General features: G+C 36.2%; 1 protein-coding gene across 2 annotated transcripts in view; it reads left to right on the top strand.

The window, feature by feature from the left end:
- The first annotated feature begins 396 nt into the window (after window positions 1–396).
- Window positions 397–19,506, top strand: part of CCM (CCHamide) — a 34,846-nt gene continuing 15,736 nt past the window's right edge. Inside the window, exons 1-3 of one of the 2 annotated variants that reach the window (XM_062668871.1) lie at window positions 397–458; window positions 1,031–1,218; window positions 16,748–16,825. In XM_062668871.1, the coding sequence (XP_062524855.1) occupies window positions 16,756–16,825 (70 nt within the window). In that variant the 5' untranslated portion in view covers window positions 397–458; window positions 1,031–1,218; window positions 16,748–16,755. 2 annotated transcript variants of the gene reach the window in all.

Consider the following 19,506-nt stretch of genomic DNA (forward strand, 5'->3'; position numbering starts at 1 on the left):
TAACTCGGAACCAGATGACCATATGAGTCTAATCATCGATTATATTTTTACTGTGTGATTACATTCATAAATAGTCACATTTACATATAGAAAATAAATCAAGAAAATATTTGTATACATACATATGTAGTCGTTAGTTACAATTTTTTTTACTCTAGCGTAATTAAGGCATCGCTTCGCATCGCTATAAAAAAATAAAACAACAAAATGAAGTGATTGGAGCTTTAATAACTTGATGCGATAAGTTTGAGTGCGAGCACGACGAGTGCGACGGCGAATGTTTGCGTCTCTGTCTAACGTAGTTCAAGTTGAAATCTGTGTTGCGAGTGGCCGACAATTGTTGGGCGGGTAAAGTAGGCTTACTGATAAATAGATACGGCAAGGATTCATTTGTTTGTTTTTGTAATTCGTTGGTTTTGGTGAAAATATTGATCGAAATATGCTGTAATAAATATGCTGTAATATATAATGTATATAATCTATATATCTATATCTAATAATTGGATTATTTTTACTTTTAATCGGGAGGTTTCGTGAAATTGTATGGTTGCCATATTTTAACTAGCTGACATTGCTTCGTCGGAAGGGACAAAGGGAATGGGTGAAATGGAAAAAACATGTAGAAATATATCTGTCAAATTATTTTTTTACCTTATTCACTATTTAAATTCTTCACAACAAAAGCTCTTACTTTTATATACGGAAATATAATATGGACTTATAATAAGTAATTTTGTCTTAATAACCTTTTTATAAGATTTTAATTAATAAGTTTTTTAATAACGTTCCAAATATCCATCAGACATTATTCACACAACAAAAAATTTACAAATAATGATCATCTTATTCGTACAAATATATACTATAGTTGATTTATGTACTTTTGTAGTAGTCGATTTTATTATCAGAAATAATTTCCAGCGGGTCTATCAGATTGCCATAACTCTACAGAAAAAAAAATACAAATAAATATAAAAAAACTACATATCTTCAGGACTCGCACATAAAAATAACAGAAGTAAATTTTCAGTAGACTTGAATGATACGAAAGTGACGTCATTTGCGTCCCACGCCCGCTTCTACCACCTCCTAGCTCTGTGGACAACATTTAAAAACCGCCGCTAGTTGCCGCCGTAGCGCACTCCACTGCAAAACGCGCCACAACTCATATACTCAGAGTTTCCTCACGGTGTCCTCGGCTTACGGAGTATCTTTGAGGTGAGTTGTCTGAAATAAAATATTTTTTGCACTAAATTTGTTTAGGACGGAAAGTTTACTTGAATTGGACACCTGAAGCTTTTGAGTTGAAATAAATAAAAAAAACACCTTTCAAACTTTATTTGATAGAAATAAAGAAATTTGCCATTGGTTTTGGCTGTTACGAATAATAAATAAAATCACGTTGCCATTTCAACATTTATTTTTATTATTAAAAGTAAGAAAGTTAAATTCGTAAGCGTTGTAATGAAAAGTCGTTGATTTAAAAAAAAAAACACCTCATTAAAACCAGATGATGACATTAACACGAAAATCGAAAGCACTATCGTCTCGTCTAATATAGGAAACTCATACGATTATTCTACTTACCTCAATCTTCTGAGAAAATATCCTGGTTCCGGTATGACAGACGGGATATCCGTTTTTTTCGGGTAACCGTGATCTTCACCTGTTAAATTCGTAGAAAACACCAATAATAATAATAATAAGAAACTTTAGGTGATATTTACTAATTATTTTACGCCACTTTTCCGCTAGTGTCATTTTCATATTATTGTTGTTATATTATTGTCATTTATAACAGCTTTTTTGATCTAGATCATAGATCGGCATCGCCCATTGGGTTTCTTGCCGGATCTTCTCAGTGGGTTGCGAATCCGATCCGGTGATAGATTCTGCGAAGTCCTGCTTTTGCTAGGGCTAGTCTTAGAAAATTCTCTTAAGTTGAGCCCGTGAGCCAGGGAGCTAGCTAGAATAGGCAGGGAATACCCATACCGAGTTTGAGGCAAAAATCGTAGTCTCATTTGTATAGAGGCTCTATCATATGCTAAATCCAGAACGCATAGGAACTTCATGCCGTAAATAATAGGCAGATGGGTGTTTATGATAAGTTCTAAGTGCCTCTTATAAATGATGCGTAACTAGACGTAGTATTCATAGCTTAAAAAAATTTAATACTAATTTATAGTTCAGCTTGTCTCAAAGTGAATATATGTAAGTTTTATGATGTACATATTTAGATTCCAGTAAATCCTTATGATGTGGATTCTGAACACAAAAAAAAAAACAAAAAACAAAAAAAAGCAATTTCACAAACACAGATATACTTTAATAGCAAAACTAGAACAAATATTACAATCTTTTTTTACCTTGATTATCCAGGATATTAGGTTAAAAAAATAAATAAAAAGAAGTTTCCTTTATATACTTAGATAGATATATAACGGTCAAGCTACTTCAAGTTCATCCATACTTATGATTGTGCACCGGGAAAAACTTGGTGAAATAAATCATATTATAGATAATAACATTGTTAAATCAATTTAAATTCAGATATCGGAGCTTTTATAACAATTTCAATCTAAAACGAAATATTTTATTTATTATTTTTTTAAACACTACAACCCTCCGCCCTCTCGGCGTCTATTAGAATATTACAATCACAGCAATTTATCATTCAAGAGAGACTTAACTTTCGAGTTTCACCTATCAAAACAATGTTTCTTCTGATCGACGCGAAATAATTAAATTTAAATGTAATAATCTCGTAGTACGTACGATGCTACGGGTATCAGTCGATCGATTCAAAGCGTAGTTAGGTTCGCGTAATATTGAGTCATTTTAATAGGTAACGTTTGAAGTCTGTCAGTTTTATTTGTTTAGAATGGTTTATTAGTGAAAGTAAAACGTAAAATTACTCGTATCGGTCATTATATCTATATATTAATACGTGAAGCAAAAACTTTGTATTCCTTTTTACGTAAATTGCGCGGACGGAGGAGTATGAAATTTTCCACACTTATAGAGAACATAGAGAAGAAGTGCACAATGCTAATATTTTTTTTAAATAATGCATAAAAGATACATTAAATCAATAAAGAAAACATTACACACACTACATACCATGTATTTGATGAACACACGCATGCATACTATTTATTGTCAAACTTTTGTTCTTGACGTCTGTTGTCAAATTGAGATTAAATATTGTTTGTCTTTGTTAATATTTTTTATAGTGTAGTCTTGGCGAAATTTGTGATTATAGAAGTATAAAATACAATCATATCTAATAGTGTACAAACTTACAATTCCAATTAATTATAGTCGAATTTCGACTACTGCGGGACCTCTAGTTACAATAAATATATAATCGTTATTGAAAAAAGTGTCCAGTTCTAAGAAAACGAAAAAATATATTATTTCGCCCGCCGTTACAAGGTTGCGTTGATGAATTTTGATCAATTGTCAAATGTTACCTATTAAAATGACCTATGAGTAATTAATCGAACTATGCATGGTATAAACTATATTTATTTTTATAATTTCGTATAGAAGTATATTTTTCACTTAAGTAACTGATTGTATGGTAGGCTTCTTTTCAAAACGTGACTGATTTTATTGAACAAGCCATAACACTTGACAAATACTGAGGAAATTGGAATATTCTGTTCTTCATAAATTAGGTACTAATGTGTGGTGTTATCATGATATTTTTGTTGATTATCCAATTATATCTTGGAATGCACTATAGGTGATTTATGTTACAAGGATGAACACGATGGCGATTAGTATGATGTTAAAAAAAATGGTGGAATCATCTCAAGCATTACAGGAGAAAACACAAACACCTCCTTTTCCTTAAAATAAACGGAAAAGGACAGTGTACGTAATAACTATGCATATTATTTGGAAAGGAAATTACTTTTTTAAATTATCTCGTCATGTACATAGATTGTTATTTCTAAGAATCCACAATTATGTACTTAATGAATTAAAGTTATTGTAAGAGTTTTGGGAGAGTTGCCTTAATACATAATGAGGTTATATGAACTTGAGAAGATTCGTATTAATGTATCTTAACACTTCACATTACGCAGACATTAGGTGAAAATAACAGTAACATTACAGCGTAATTAAAATTTACGGCTTCTGTGACTAAAGTTTGAAACTATCCTTAATAAATAACGCGAAAATTTGTTAACCCTGTTTTGCAATGTTGCTCTAATAAATAATTCCAAACAAGTCGATTATTACCAAGGTACGTACCATATACGATGTTATAAAATTTATCTTTATTATGGCAACATTTAAAAAATTTAGGCGACTTATTTTCGCCCGCCGATTGACACGATAAATAGTATGCAAAGATAATCTATTTTCAAACAGAAAAGTATCCTTAATTATATTTTCTGTACATTTACTATCTATAAGGAGGTAGGTAGCTTAAGTAAAACATAAATTAGTTTTTTTTTGTTTTTGGTCTGTATGTTCGTTTGTAATTAATTACAATAATGCTTAACACGTATGACTGCCATGTAAGTCACCGGTGCACTGAAGTAATCATGTCGATTTCAGTTACTAAGGATCTGGATTGCCTAACTTTGCCTTCTTTTGTTTTTAAAGTATTGTTACGCGCTGTGGTTCGGGATAAATAAAATTCCACCGAAGCATAAATTAATACTGTATTAGCACTTAGAACACTTTAAAATTCTCAATTCGCTTCTTCCGCTTCGCTTCAGGTGATCCGTTCGCTGTTTCGCTTCGAGTAGTTCCAATTACTGACTGACTGCGTGCCATCTCTGCAACGCTTTTATAGTCGAGACGAAATCACTAGAATCGTCGAGAATATTCCACAAATTTCGAATATTGTGCTTCCGCTATCTGACAATAGACGGCGTTGTATTTATCGAGCGTTCTAGGTGCTACTAGATCCTTCGATATTAGTTCGACTTTTCGGCGATAGATGGCGTTACTTTTACCGGCGTAACAGTATGTTTTAGTCTTTAAGTCTCTTAGAAACAGATTCATTCTCAATATGTTCGGATTCATTTTTCCCATAGTCTACCAGACATTCCGGCACCTTAATAAGCAGATCGAAGAAAGAAATCGACATATGTAATTACTTTAGTGTGCCGCGTAGGACACCGGTGACCAACACGGCAGTCAACATGTTAAGCATTAAGTTTTTATTATTATTATAATTTTTTATTATTTTTTATTATTATTATTATTAGTATTAAGTTACGTACTCAGTGTCACTTTTATATTTTCACGCCGGATCATCAAATCGATCCCGATGAAATTCGACATTGAAATAGTTTGATAACTGGGAAAGAATATAATTGTGTACTTACCGGATATATTAATTTAGTACACGCGAGCGAATCTGCGTATGAAGAGCTAGTAAGTTATTGAAACGTACAAAGGCAGTTGTGAAGTATCCTTCCGGTCCTATGAAAATGTTTTTGTTGAAACAATGTAAAATTAGAAAGATATTTCGTGCCGATTGAAATTTGACCCTTTTTTGGAATTGATTCCATTCGTCGTTTGGCTTCTCTCGTGGGCATGTTTTCTTGTTAAATTAATATAAAAAAAAACTTTAACAAAATATCTGATATGTTGTTTTAAATAAAACTAGATGATGACCGGTTATTTCAATTAAGAAAAATAGTATTATTATTCGCTAATAGATGTCGGGAATAGTCATAAAGTTGATTATAGAAAACACGAATAAAACAACATTTTCTGAAAATAAATCGTAGCTAGATCGATTTATCGCCCCCGAAATCCCCTGTATACTAAATTTTATGGAAATCGTTGGAGCCGTTTCCGAGATTCAGATTATATATATACAAAAATTGCTCGTTTAAAGGTATAAGAAAGATAAGATAAGATTTTGTTATCATTACGTAGTATAGTTAGATGAGTAAACGGGCTTTAGTTTTTGTGCGCAGGAAGAACTCGAGTTAGCAACTCCGAGAGGCTGGATTCTTTTGCTTCACAGCCGGAAATATAAGTTAGTCTGAGCTATCAAACACTAGCGACCCACCCTCGCTTCGTTTCGGAAACTGTAATTTATTATTGATTTCTCCACTATTTAAAGGATGTTATTATACATATAAACCTTCCTCTTCAATTACTCTATCTATTAAAAAAACCGCATCTAAATCCGTTGCGTAGTTTTAAAGATTTAAGCATACATAGGGATATATTGACAAAGAAAGCGACTTTGTTTTATACTATGTAGTGATAATAGTCCACTAGGGACACTAAATAGTCTTTCGTTATCTCAAAAACTATAAAGTATCCGAAGCGTTGGAAGTAGTAACACGAAAACGACAAACGCGATACCATAAAAAATATTATAATTGCACAACCAAGAATCCTACGAAAAGAGAAAAACCTGAATATGTATTTGAAGAGATTCAATCTTGTCACAAATCGCTTAAAGGACCGTTTGAATTATCGAAACATATTATGAACATTTTGTTAGAATCAAAACCGTGCAACAGTACAAATAAAATCCGATACTAAAACTGTCCGAATACCAGCGAACGCTCACGACGAAGTCTGCATGCAGTTTTGTTTTTCATACGAATTCCTGCTGATACATACTATTCGATTCATTTTTGGATTCGTTTTCGATTGATTGTTTTTTTTTTGCTATAATCGATTATACGATTTTCTGTCAAAATTGGTGGTAAGCTTTTCTTCTTCGTCGCCATGCTCTAAGCCAAGTGATTGTAGCCGTGACCTGTTTAATGACGAGTTACCGAGCAGAAGTTTTTTACTGGTGGTAGGACCACTTGTGAGACCGCGCTGGTGGGTACCACCACCCTGCCTATTTCTGCCGTGAGGCAGTAATGCGTTTCGGTTTGATAGGCGGGGCAACCGTTGTAACTATACTTGAGACCTTAGAACTTATATCTCAAGGTGGGTGGCGCATTTACGTCGTAGATATCTATGGGCTCCAGTAACCACTTAACAACAGGTGGGCTGTGAGCTCGTCCAACCATATAATCAATAAATAAAAAATGTGGAGAAGGAGAGGTGTTCAATTATTTTCAACTCTCGAAGAATGGACCCGAGTCTATACTTACTACAATGTCAATGCTGCTGCTTACCTTGAGTTATTCGATGGAAGTTTTCATCATCTTAGATATAAAATTCTCGTGTCACAATGTTAGTTACCATACTCCTCTGAAACGGTTTGACCGATTTTTATGAAATTTTATATGCATGTTCAATAGGTCCGAGAATCAGCTACTATCTATTTTTCATACCCCTAAGTGATAAGGGTTGTCCACCCCTGACTTTATTATTTGGACAATTTTTTTTTGTTATTATGAATTATGTGGTTGAATGAGGTTTTGTTATTTTCATATTCCCTCATCGCTCACAGCGCTATATGCCTCTTTCACTCATTTACCACATCCTTACACACTTACAATAAGTTAGCTTTTTTTCTACACTAGAAATTCCCTAGAAATCTTATATACGGCAAAACAACTTTGCCGGGTTAGCTAGTATTCTTATAAAAGGTTTTCAACCACAAAATATGACTAAGTCGCACCGAAATAGCCAAAGTGGTGGTACCTATCACTGCTCGCTGACAATACCTGTAGTGATTATTCAATTTTTAACCATCTCCATATCAATCAACCCCCAAACTGTACGCGTATGAATTGAATCTGTTTTACGAACATCGTAAAACGCGGTAAGTACCTACTCATAATGCATAATACCTCGTGTGAATAGCACTTTCCCAAATTGTCTTTTTCCTCATTACGTTACTGTAATGCAAATTGAACTATTCTTATGGCTGTTTATATGGCTGTGACTATCTAACGAGTAGAATAGAAGAAAATCTGAACCGCTCTAACGACAATTATAATTTTTTTTCTGGGATGGAGGGATTATTTTGACCCGAAAACCTTTCGAACGTCATTAAGACGGACGGATATATTAAATAAATAAATAAATAAAAATGTTTACTAACAATCACGCCACGTTAACTGGTCCCGTGCTAAGCTCGTAAAGAACTTGTGTTACAGCTACCAAACGGAAATAAATGTAAGATTTTTATTATACACATACATATATTTAATATACATCCATAACACCGGAAAAGACATTTTATATTTATCATACAAAATATCTTCCCTTGGCGGGATTCGAACCCGTGACCCCCTTGTGTAGTGACCGTGTCACTTACCACTACACCAGACGGACGTTAGCACATACCCGAGTGAATAACTGCTCAAAGGTAGCTGCTTCGCGAGCTTATCTACCACCAGGTCGAGATTGTGACCCGTGTATTAAATCTGGCAAGAATTTCAGCGGGCTGAGGTGATGAGAAAGATGATCTTACACATATGTTACAAGTTCCAATTGTCAACATTTGGAACGTCAGGCTGCCAAGCGTATGCATCCGCCGATTGTCGCGAGTCGTAGTAGTTATACGTCTGACGTTCCTTCCTAATGTCATTTTATCAGAGCCGATGTTTCAAATGCTTTGCAATTTTCCTTTAAAATATTATCTCTTAATATTATAAAGGAAAACACGAGATCAAAATGTAAAAATAGTTTTAATTACGTCATTGTTCATTCTAACATATTATACCATATTAGTGGTCCCCTTGTAGTCGAAATTCGACTATAATTGATTGAAATTAAAAATTTCTACACTATTATTATCTATTGTCAAAAAATAATATACTTCTATGATCACAGATTTCGCCAAGACTACACTTCAGACAATTATTAATAAAGACAAACAATATTACTCTATATTTAATTTGACTACAGACTAAAAGCAATAAGAAAAGTTTGACAATAAACAAATATTATGCATGCGTGTGTGTGTCAAATACATGGTAGGGTTTGTAATGGTTTTTTTTATTTGATTTAATGTATTTTTTAGGCATAATTAAAAAAAAATTACATTCTGCACTCCTTCTCTATATTCTCTATAAGTTTGGGAATTTTCATACTCCTCTATCCGCGGAATTTTCGTAAAAATTTTTACAAAGTTTTTGCTTCACGTATATATTATATAGATTATGGAAACATAACAAAATAATTCATTAACACGAACAGAAAATTACATTGGCAAGTGTCAAGTCTTAAAAGCCACTGGGTCGGCTCTCACCAAAAGCTAAACGAGTCTATATTAACAAAGTTACATCCTGTCAAACAAATTCATCCATTAATGACCATAACACAATAAGCGCGAGTTCAATTATCACGCGCTCAGTAACTAAAGAACGTTAATGTATTACTGTAATGTAATGTAATGTAGTCAATTACTAAACTTGTTCATTCTCGCACGATTGTGTTGCGTTATAACAGTTTAGTTGGTTTGTTTTTATGAAATTACTATCCGATCTAGTTAGAGTAGAATCACGTGCGAATAATCGAATAATGATTTGATTTATTTGATTACATTGCGGACAAATTTGTTTTGCTATAGGCCGCGGCGTTACTATGATCAGACGGCCAGGATGGTCTTATGCTCGTCATTGTAATAAAATTTGAATTGAACTAAATGCTGGTGGTTTCGTGTCATGGCTTTGTTCTTCCTCCCGATCCACTGACGGTGCTTTTAGGTACTTCAAGCACCGATCATCGTTCTCGTCGAACCCGTCGCTTGCGAGTAAATTGACTCACAGACACAGCCCACTGAGTTTCTCGCCGGATCTTCTCAGTGGGTCGCGTTTCCGACCAGGTGGTAGATTCTACGAAGCACTGCTCTTGCTAGGGCTAGTGTTAGCAGCGTCGTCAGGTTTGAGCCTCGTGAGCTAACCTACTCGCTCGGTTACACTGGCATATCCACTCAACGCTACCAGCTTAACTAGGAAAGAAAAAGAAAGTTTCTTAAAGTAGATGTCTGCTCTATTAAATAGTGAAGGGAGTGGAGTTTTTTTTGTGTTGCTTAGATGGGCGGACGAGCTCACAGCCCACCTGGTGTTAAGTGGTTACTGGAGCCCATAGACATCTACCACGTCAATGCGCCACCCACCTTGAGATATAAGTTCTAAGGTCTCAATTATAGTTACAACGGCTGCCCCACCCTTCAAACCAAACGCATTACTGCTTCACGGCAGAAATAGGCAGGGTGGTGGTACCTACCCGTGCGGACTTACAAGAGGTCCTACCACCAGTAACATTAGTTAGGAGTTATTCTGGAGACCCATCATTATTAGGGCATTAGCCCCTAACCAGGGCACGGAATAAGAGGATCAGGGCTACTGCCCTGAGTAAATATGGCAGCATTAGGGTTTGTAGGACTTAGGAGTTCGTTGATTTTTTGTAGTTTCCCTAAGCCGAATTCGCAAAACAGATCACTTTTTATGTCGCATAACAAAAGAGTCCTACTGTATCTTAAAACTCAATTGAAATGAGCTTATGTTGTTACATGTTTCAGAATGTGCTATTAAACATCTTTAATTAAATAAACAACAACTTAATTAAGTTTCGCGACCTGTTGCAGTCTTATAACGTGCCTTGCACTTAAAATTGAAGTTTGAGGAAGCTAGGTAATTACTACGAACTAAAGTGATTGAGGAGTGTGGCCTTGTAAATGTCCATAGGCGAGGAAAACTACTTTTTTTTGTCTCTTGTCACTGTTGGTAGGACCTCTTGTGAGTCCGCACGGGTAGGTACCACCACCTCACCTATTTCTGCCGCGAAGCAGTAATGCGTTTCTGTTTGAAGGGTGGGGCAGCCGTTGTAACTATACTGAGACCTTAGAACTTATATCAAGGTGGGTGGCGCATTTACGTTATAGATGTCTATGGGCTCCAGTAACCACTTAACAGCAGGTGGGCTGTGAGCTCGTCCACCCATGTAAGCAATAAAATAAAAAAAAGACTACTTTCATTCGTCTGTTTATTGAGGCCATAATGCAGAGCAATAAGGGAATATTTCAATATTTTATTTATAAACACACGAAAAACGATGCGTTACGTTCGGAGAGTTGAGAGCAACTCTCGGGATTTGTTTGAAATTGAACGTACCGGGAGGCGAGATAACGAGATTTTAAGTCGCTCCGTTCACAAAATTTAAAAGTTCGGAATTGTCTTTTTATTGGTACAGATAAAGTGTTTTAATAGCTCAGAACGGTAAGCCATAGAGAAAACGTCTTCTCAAACGGGAGCCAACGACTCCACGGCTTTAAAATTAGACGTGACCACAGAACGGATCCGACCAGGTTTGGCCCCATATGCTATATTGGTAATACGAGAGATTCTACATTACCAAAATTTTAATTAATAAATGATTTTTTAATGCTTAGATGTGTGGACGAGCTCACAGCCCACCTGGTGTTAAGTGGTTACTGGAGCCCATAGACATCTACGACGTAAATGCGCCACCCACCTCGAGATATAGTTAAGTTCTAAGGTCTCAAGTATAGTTACAACGGCTGCCCCACCCTTGAAACCGAAACGCATTACAGCTTCACGGCAGAAATAGGCAGGGTGATGGTACCTACCAGCGCAAACCGATCTGACCAGGTTTGGCCCCATATGCTATGTTGGTAATACGAGAGATTCTACGTTACCAAAATTTTAATAAATAAATAAATTCAGTCATTATTATACTACGGCCGAACAGAACTTCGGATTCCGTCGAAAAAGAAAATATCTTATTTTCCAAATATGATCAATTTGGAAATACCCACTAAAGTCAAAGATTTTGGAGTCGTCGTGGCCTAACAGATAAGAAGTCTGGTGCATTTGTGTTGAGCGATGCAACGGTGTTCGAATCTCAGGCGGGTACCAATTTTTCTAATGAAATATGTACTCAACAAATGTTCACGATTGACTTCCAAGGTGAAGGAATAACATCGTGTAATAAAAATGAAACCCGAAAAATTATATTTTGCGTAATTACTGGTGGTAGGACCTCTTGTTAGAACGCGCGACCTACACCCTGCCTATTTCTGCCGTGAAGCAGTAATGCGTTTCGGTTTGAAAGGTGGGGCAGCCGTTGTAACCTTACTTGAGACCTTAGAACTTTTATCTCAAGGTGGGTGGCGCATTTACGTCGTAGATGTCTATGGGCTCCAGTAGCCACTTAACACCAGGTGGGCTGTGACCTCGTCCACCCATATAAGCAATGAAAAAAAAAATACTCGAAGAGATTTAAGAAGAATTTTTTTATTGAAGGGATTGGTTTATAAATACTGTGTTACGGTTCTGGCAGATATTATATATATAAGTATTCTATAAATCGTTTTATTTAGGAAAAAAAAAACAGTAATGTACTTTCTTCTCCTCTGTTGGCAAAACAAAATTTGAAAGTAAACTTAGTAAATAATGAAGAAAATATAATTAGAAATAGTTTTCCTCATCTTTACAGAAAATTTAATGATAAAAGACAAGACAAAACTTAATAAACTTAATCTAAATATTCAAGAGTCGTGTTTTTGAATTACGATTAAATTATTATTAGTCGAACACAAAATCTTGTAAATAGTAAAAATTAAGGACTCGTTGCAAGGAACTTGTTTCCTTAAAAAAATACCTACTTGACCATTGTTCGTCTGCTTTTTCAAAATCACTGAATATAAACTGGTCTGTGTGTTTTTCTTTAATTTTATTATAATAATATAATATAATTAGCTTATAGAATCTGTTTATTGGCACTTCGAAATTGACTATTAAAATTGCATATTTTCCTCTCTTTAAAATTTTTCAGAGAACTTCGTTGTGAAGTAAAAATTAATGCACGGACAAGGCAGTAATCAATACAGATCGTAGATTATAAATTAATAACGTATTTTCTCTACTAATATTGTTCATAGCAGCAAAATAATGTATATAAATATAACAGTGTGTTATACAATAATAATGTGCATAAATATTTTATAACAAAACTCCAAGATAATTAAGATGTCTCACGCCTTGAATTCTCTAATTTTAAGGATGAATATTTCTAAAAAAAAGGGGATAACTAGTAACAGTCGGAAATAGTTTTATCAATCGACTGACACGCAAACTCTCCGTGCAAACACGGTGAACCACAAATTCGATTGTTGTCGGTGAACTTTAGAAGTACCAGCGTAGATTGAACTCTCAAGTGTAACGCTAACCTAACCGTTTGATAAAGTCGACTAATATATTCTTTATAATCATATGAATTGCTATTGAAAAAGTAATGAGCAGATGAGTTCAAAAGATGTACGATTATCTCTGTTGATCTTGTTAGATGAGATCAAAGCGTACGACAAAGTACTTGGCGACAAAACTGACACGATAAATCAAATCTAATTCAGATTAATATTGTAATAATAATTTGTTTGTTTTTATCAGTCATGTTTCATCATATTTCATGACCAAATCACACCATATTGGGTTGTTAGTGAATCTATCTATCTTTGTCTTTAACCACCAAAGTATGCAGGTTCGATATTCAATTGATCAGACATCAATTTAGAATGAATACGCTATTTATTTCATGAATTGTCAACCATATGGGCATACAATAAAAAAGATTTCCTCGCAAGTGCTGTAAAATAAAAATAAAAACGTGTGGTACTCGTGAACTGCCGCGGTAAAGCTATTGCAAAGCATTTTTTATCAACTTATGCAATTATAATTAGACAATGATAATTTAATATTAAAACAATAATAAAACAAGACCACGCTATATTAAACATGAATAAAAGCAAAACCTTAACTGTCCCCTTCACACTCATATGCTAGAGAGAAATGGGCAGACTTTTCATGATGCGCATGCAGTGTGACGTCACGCCACGCGCTTATTCACAAATACTACACAAGCGCAACGTGTGAATGTGTTGAACGCGAGCTACATGGTAGGCGGAGTGAGGGGTGTCAGGTTTTTTCGTTACGGAATTTCATGATTCGGTCGCCGTGCTCAAGGTCCGCGATAAAAGCTATGCAATAGCTTAAAAATAAAAACAAACAATTCTGAATTTCTCTCGGAGCTGAAGCAACATTGGCCTAAAACTCGTTTTTAGTACGAAAGAATGTAAAATTACAATAGAAACACAAGAAATTTTCCTGTACGGATCAAGTTTATCTGGTCAGTTATGTTACCTCCGGTCCGGACGCTCGAGTGAGGCTAACGAAGTTGCTTCCCCGGTAGGGACGCACTGATTACATTGAACTGAATGTATTTAGTCGCCCGACGCTGGTCGTGTTCGCTAAAGACAGATACTGATTCCCAAGTCCACATTGTAACAGTTTTAGCTTAGAATTAAGTTCTCCTGAATTACATAGTATGCTCAGTTAAGGAATAATTTAGTCAGAACTGTGAATTTAATTTTTTTTGGAAAGAAGTTCCGTATACCCTAACCGGGAAAAAACGTCCGTAACGTAAGATTTTTATTACTAATGCACTCAGTGTACGACTTAACTTTGTAATAACGTACAAAAAATAACATATTTTTTTATCATTCATTGACCACGATCTCAGAGCGTTCGTTTGCGCAATACACTAACTCATAATTATGCAAACAACTGTGAATGAAGTGTACCACAATAAGTTCGCACGTCACCGAATGACTGTGGGTTGTTGCAAAACCTTCATTTTTATTTTCTTTATACCTCGAATAGAACTTAAAATTAATATTTTTATAATAAGGAATTCCTTCTTACCCGGTGTCTCACGACACCACACATCTTTTTTGTTGTTGTTGTAGGAACTAGAATCACGTGCTTATATAAATAGATGTTCTTCTTATCGTCTTTATCCCGCATTATTCGGGGTCAGAGCTGCAAGTCTTCTTATCATGCTGCATCCGGATTTGGAATGAGTTTTACGATCGACCGCTTTTATTGTTTCTTTGTTCAAAAGCCAGACTTATACTTTTACTGTGTTTCTCTGGCTTCGTCCGTTTTTGGTTATATTATTTCCATTTTATCATTATATCAGGTCTCACTTTTAACAGTAAAACGGTTGCTCCGCCTTTCAATCCGAAACGCATTACTGTTTCACGGCAGAAATAAGCAGGATAGTGGTACCTACCCGTGCGGACACACAAGTCATCCTACCACCAGTAAAAGTAGTAAAGTTACTAAATTTATATAAATACAGCCGTTACTACAGTATTTTAATCTCCAGACGTCAATTAAATATATATAAATAAAAAATTCTTTAATTCAAAGGAAAACGAATGTTTCTTTTAATAATAAATATTTTTGGGCTTTGATGTCGGAGAGCCAATACAAGTGTTGTTTCCCTTCGATTATAATTGAGGTATTTTCGGCGGATTTTATCAAAGCCATTCACAGTAATGTTCATATTGTAGTATTTATTTGTGTTTTTATAAGGAGACCGATTTTTTTCTTTTGTTTTACTAGTGCTTAAAATACATAATATTCTTTAAGATTTTGCACGGATAAAAGGCGAGGAGAGTAGTAAGGAGTGTATAAAATTAGCGTGGCGCAGTTTTAACCGATCAGATACCCAAAGGCTGTAATGACCGGTTTATATGCGGCGAACCTCCTTATCTTCCATTGTCGAGGTCGTCGTGGCCTAAAGGATAAGACGTCCAGTGCATTCGAATCTAGCAATGGAACGGTGTTCGAATCCAGCAGGCGGGTACCAATTTTTCTAATGGAATACGTACTTAACAAATGTTCACGATTGACTTCCACGGTGAAGAAATAACATCGTGTAATAAAAATCAAACTCACAAAATTATAATTTGCGTAATAACTTTTTTTTTTTTTTTTATTGCTTAGATGGGTGGTCGAGCTCACAGCCCACCTGATGTTAAGTGGTTACTGGAGCCCATAGACATCTACAACGTAAATGCGCCACCCATCTTGAGATATAAGTTGTAAGGTCTCAGTATAGTTACAACGGCTGCCCCACCCTTCAAACCGAAACGCACTACTGCTTCACGGCAGAAATAGGCAGGGCGGTGGTACCTACCCGCCCGGACTCACAACAGGTCCTACCACCAGTAATTACGCAAAACGTACTTGTGGTAGGACCTCTTGTGAGTCCGCACGGGTAGGTACCACCACCCTGCCTATTTCTGCCGTGAAGTAGTAATGCGTTTCGGTTTGAATGGTGGAGCAGCCGTTGTACTATACTGCGACCTTAGAACTTATATCTCATGGTGAGGGGTGGCATTTACGTTGTAGATGTCTATGGGCTCCGGTAACCACTTAACACCAGGTGGGCTGTGAGCTCGCCCACCCATCTAGGCAATAAAAAAGTAGACAAGGGCGCCATCAACGTTATAAAAAAAATCACCATCCCCTCTTTCTCTGCTCCGAAATATACGTCAGACAGAAAACTGTGGTGGTCGTGGCGCCGACGACCGCCAGTCTGGCGTCCCGAGGGGGAGGGTGATGGGAGAGATGTGCTCCGCACTAAACGCTTCACTTTCCCCCCTTTGCTTCTTCATGAGTTCTGTCTCATGCGAGGTTCGGACGTTGGTTGTTGAGCGACAGGAGGTTTTGGTCAGTTCCACTCTGACATGCTTCGCCCTCCATCCCCAGTGGAGGGCGGAAGTCCGGCGAATTCCTCCTGAAAAAAATTATATTACGCAATATTAACGAGAATATGACTTTCGCCTCTTACGAAGCGTCCCAGGGACATTGTCATGTCCATTGGCTTCGGTGACGTCTAAACTTTAAGCGGGCTGAAACTCCTTTGCTGATTGCAGCGGAAAAAGAAGCGAACTGTTGTCACTAGTTTAATTTCAGTACCACGTACTTAAAAATATGAATGGTATGAAAAAATTAATACATTCGTTTTATTGCAGTTTCAACAATGGCTCAGATCTACTTAGCGGTGTCCATCGCAGCCTTGCTGATGATGTCACAAGGAGTGAGTGCTAAACGTGAGTATTACACTTCTAACTTATAACTATGATGATGCATCATTGGTAATGCAACCATTTTAAACTATATATTTTATTTCTTGAATATCTACTTATATACTTATAAACATGTCGCAGAATGAGCCGATATGTTAATTTTTAAAAATTTATGTATATACATAAATTTCATTGAATGGTATAATATTTTTTTAATTTATTGCTTAGATTGGTGGACGAGCTCACAGCCCACCTGTTGTTAAGTAGTTACTGGAGCGCATAGACATCTACAGCGGCTGCCCCACCCTACAAGCCGAAACGCATTACTGCTTCATGGCAGAAATAGGCAGGGTGAATGAATATTTAAAAAAAACTAATTTTTAAAATAAAATAAAAAATCTAATATTTCAAAAAAAAAAAAAGACATGCCCGCTGAGTTTCTTGCCAATTATTCTCAGGACGGAGGCTAATTCTTGTGAATTGGCGGTAGTTCTTTTGACGTTCAACAAGTATGTACTTTCATTTATGTTAAATAAAACTTTTTTGATTTGATTTGATTTGATTTGGTGTTGGTACCTACCCGTGCGGACTCACAAGAGGTCCTAAGACCAGTAATTACGCAAATTATAATTTTTGCGGGTTTGATTTTTATTACACGATGTTATTTCATTAGAAAAATTGGTACCCGCCTGCGGAATTCGAACACCGTTGCATCGCTCGATACTAATGCACCGGACGTCTTATCCTTTAGGCCACGACGACGACTAATAACGTATGTGTTGTATTTATTTTATTCTTATGTTGATTCGTTGTCTAAGTAGTTCATAATAAACACTACTTAAAACAACATGACTGTCGGGTTAAAGCAATCGAAACGAGTTGTAATTTGTTGCAAAACATTACCCTAAACTTCCATCCGAGATATCTGGATATATATTGGTTTGATTGTTAAATATTTCCATTTATTCGTTCCACGTCGAATGACTCCGGAATCCACGTTTTTGGGTTTTAAACGAAAATCCCAAACAATGACCGATGAATGAAGGTCCGAAAATTGAGCATTTGTATGTGTTCCACTCGGTCTCACATCGCATCTTGAATATCAGAATCGCCTTACTGATCGACGCGTTTTCATTTGTGGCTATAAAGGTCTAATGCATAGAAAATTATCGGAGGAGAAATTTTAGAAAAAAAATTTGTTTGCGATATGTTACGATATGTTTCACAATCTCACCTGGGAAAATTAAATTCAAATCTCCGATATGTTGGAGTAAGAGTTGACCTTTGAAATGGTGACGGTTTCAAATAATAGGTATAACAGTAGACCAGGACTCGGGATAGGAATCGAGGATAAGAAAGAGGAGACAGTTAAAAATTAAGGTCAGGATTTGTTGCTGACGAATGGTTAAGAGATGGTAGGGAACAAATTAGTGAGCAGGGTGATGTCCAATTCCCCTTTTCTATTCATCTCAGAGAAAAGTAGCCTCACATCATTTTTGACCCACTTTCAAGAATATTTGATTAATATTTCTCGACATTACTGGTGGTAGGACCTCTGGTGAGTCCGCACAGGTAGGTACCACCACCCTGCCTATTTCTGCCGTGAAGCAGTAATGCGTTTCGGTTTGAAAGGTGGGGCAGTCGTTGTAACTTTTTTTTTTATTTTTTATTTTTTTATTGCCTTTGTAGGCAGACGAGCATACGGCCTACCTGATGGTGAGTGGTTACCGTCGCCCATGGACTTCAGCAATGCCAACGGCAGAGCCAAGCCGCTGCCTACCGCTTAATACTCTCCACAAGCCTCGTTTGAAGAAGGACATGTCATAGCGCTCGGGAAACACCGTGGAGGGGAGCTCATTCCATAGGCGGATGGTACGGCTATACTAACTATACTGAGACTTTAGAACTTATATCTCAAGGTGGGTGGCGCATTTACGTTGTACATGTCTATGGGCTCCAGTAACTGTTCTCTCAGTTCTGAATCTTAGTTTTGGTTTAACAACGACTTTCGGCACCAAAAACATATTATGTTAGATCAAAATAATAGTTAATGTTGTAGTAAGTAGCATAGTTACATAAAACACACCGAATTCGAGACCAGCCAAAGCGACTAACAAAATAAACAAGGTTCGGTCGATTCCACAACCAATACCCGCTATCCATAACTTAACTTCAACCATATTGTTTAAGTTACAACTTGGCAAGCCGATTGTTGTTTTAACGTTTAAGATGAACAAATGCGAAAAGTTTTGTGACGTTCCTACTAAGCAAATTGGCCTATGTTATAACGTTATAACGTTGTAGCTGTTTTCACGTGTCTGCTTTATTTGATCGCTATTTATTACTTCCGCTCTTAGTTTTTGTTCCTTTCACAACTTTATTTATATTACATCAAAAGTAACATAAAAGTACAAAATTAACTATACTGAGACCTTAGAACTTATATCTCAGGGTGGGTTATTTTTTAATTTATTTTTTATTGCTTTGATGGGTGGACGAGTTCACAGCCCACCTGGTGTTAAGTGGTTACTGGAGCCCATAGACATCTATAACGTAAATGCGCCACCCACCTTGAGATATAAGTTCTAAGGTCTCAGTATAGTTACAACGGCTGCCCCATCCTTCTAGCCGAAACGCATTACTGCTTCAGGGCAGAAATAGGCGGGGTGGTGGCACCCACCCGTGCGGACTCACAAGAGGTCCTA

The sequence above is a fragment of the Bombyx mori genome, chromosome 6, assembly GCF_030269925.1.
Source record: "Bombyx mori chromosome 6, ASM3026992v2".
Lineage (NCBI taxonomy): Eukaryota > Metazoa > Arthropoda > Insecta > Lepidoptera > Bombycidae > Bombyx > Bombyx mori.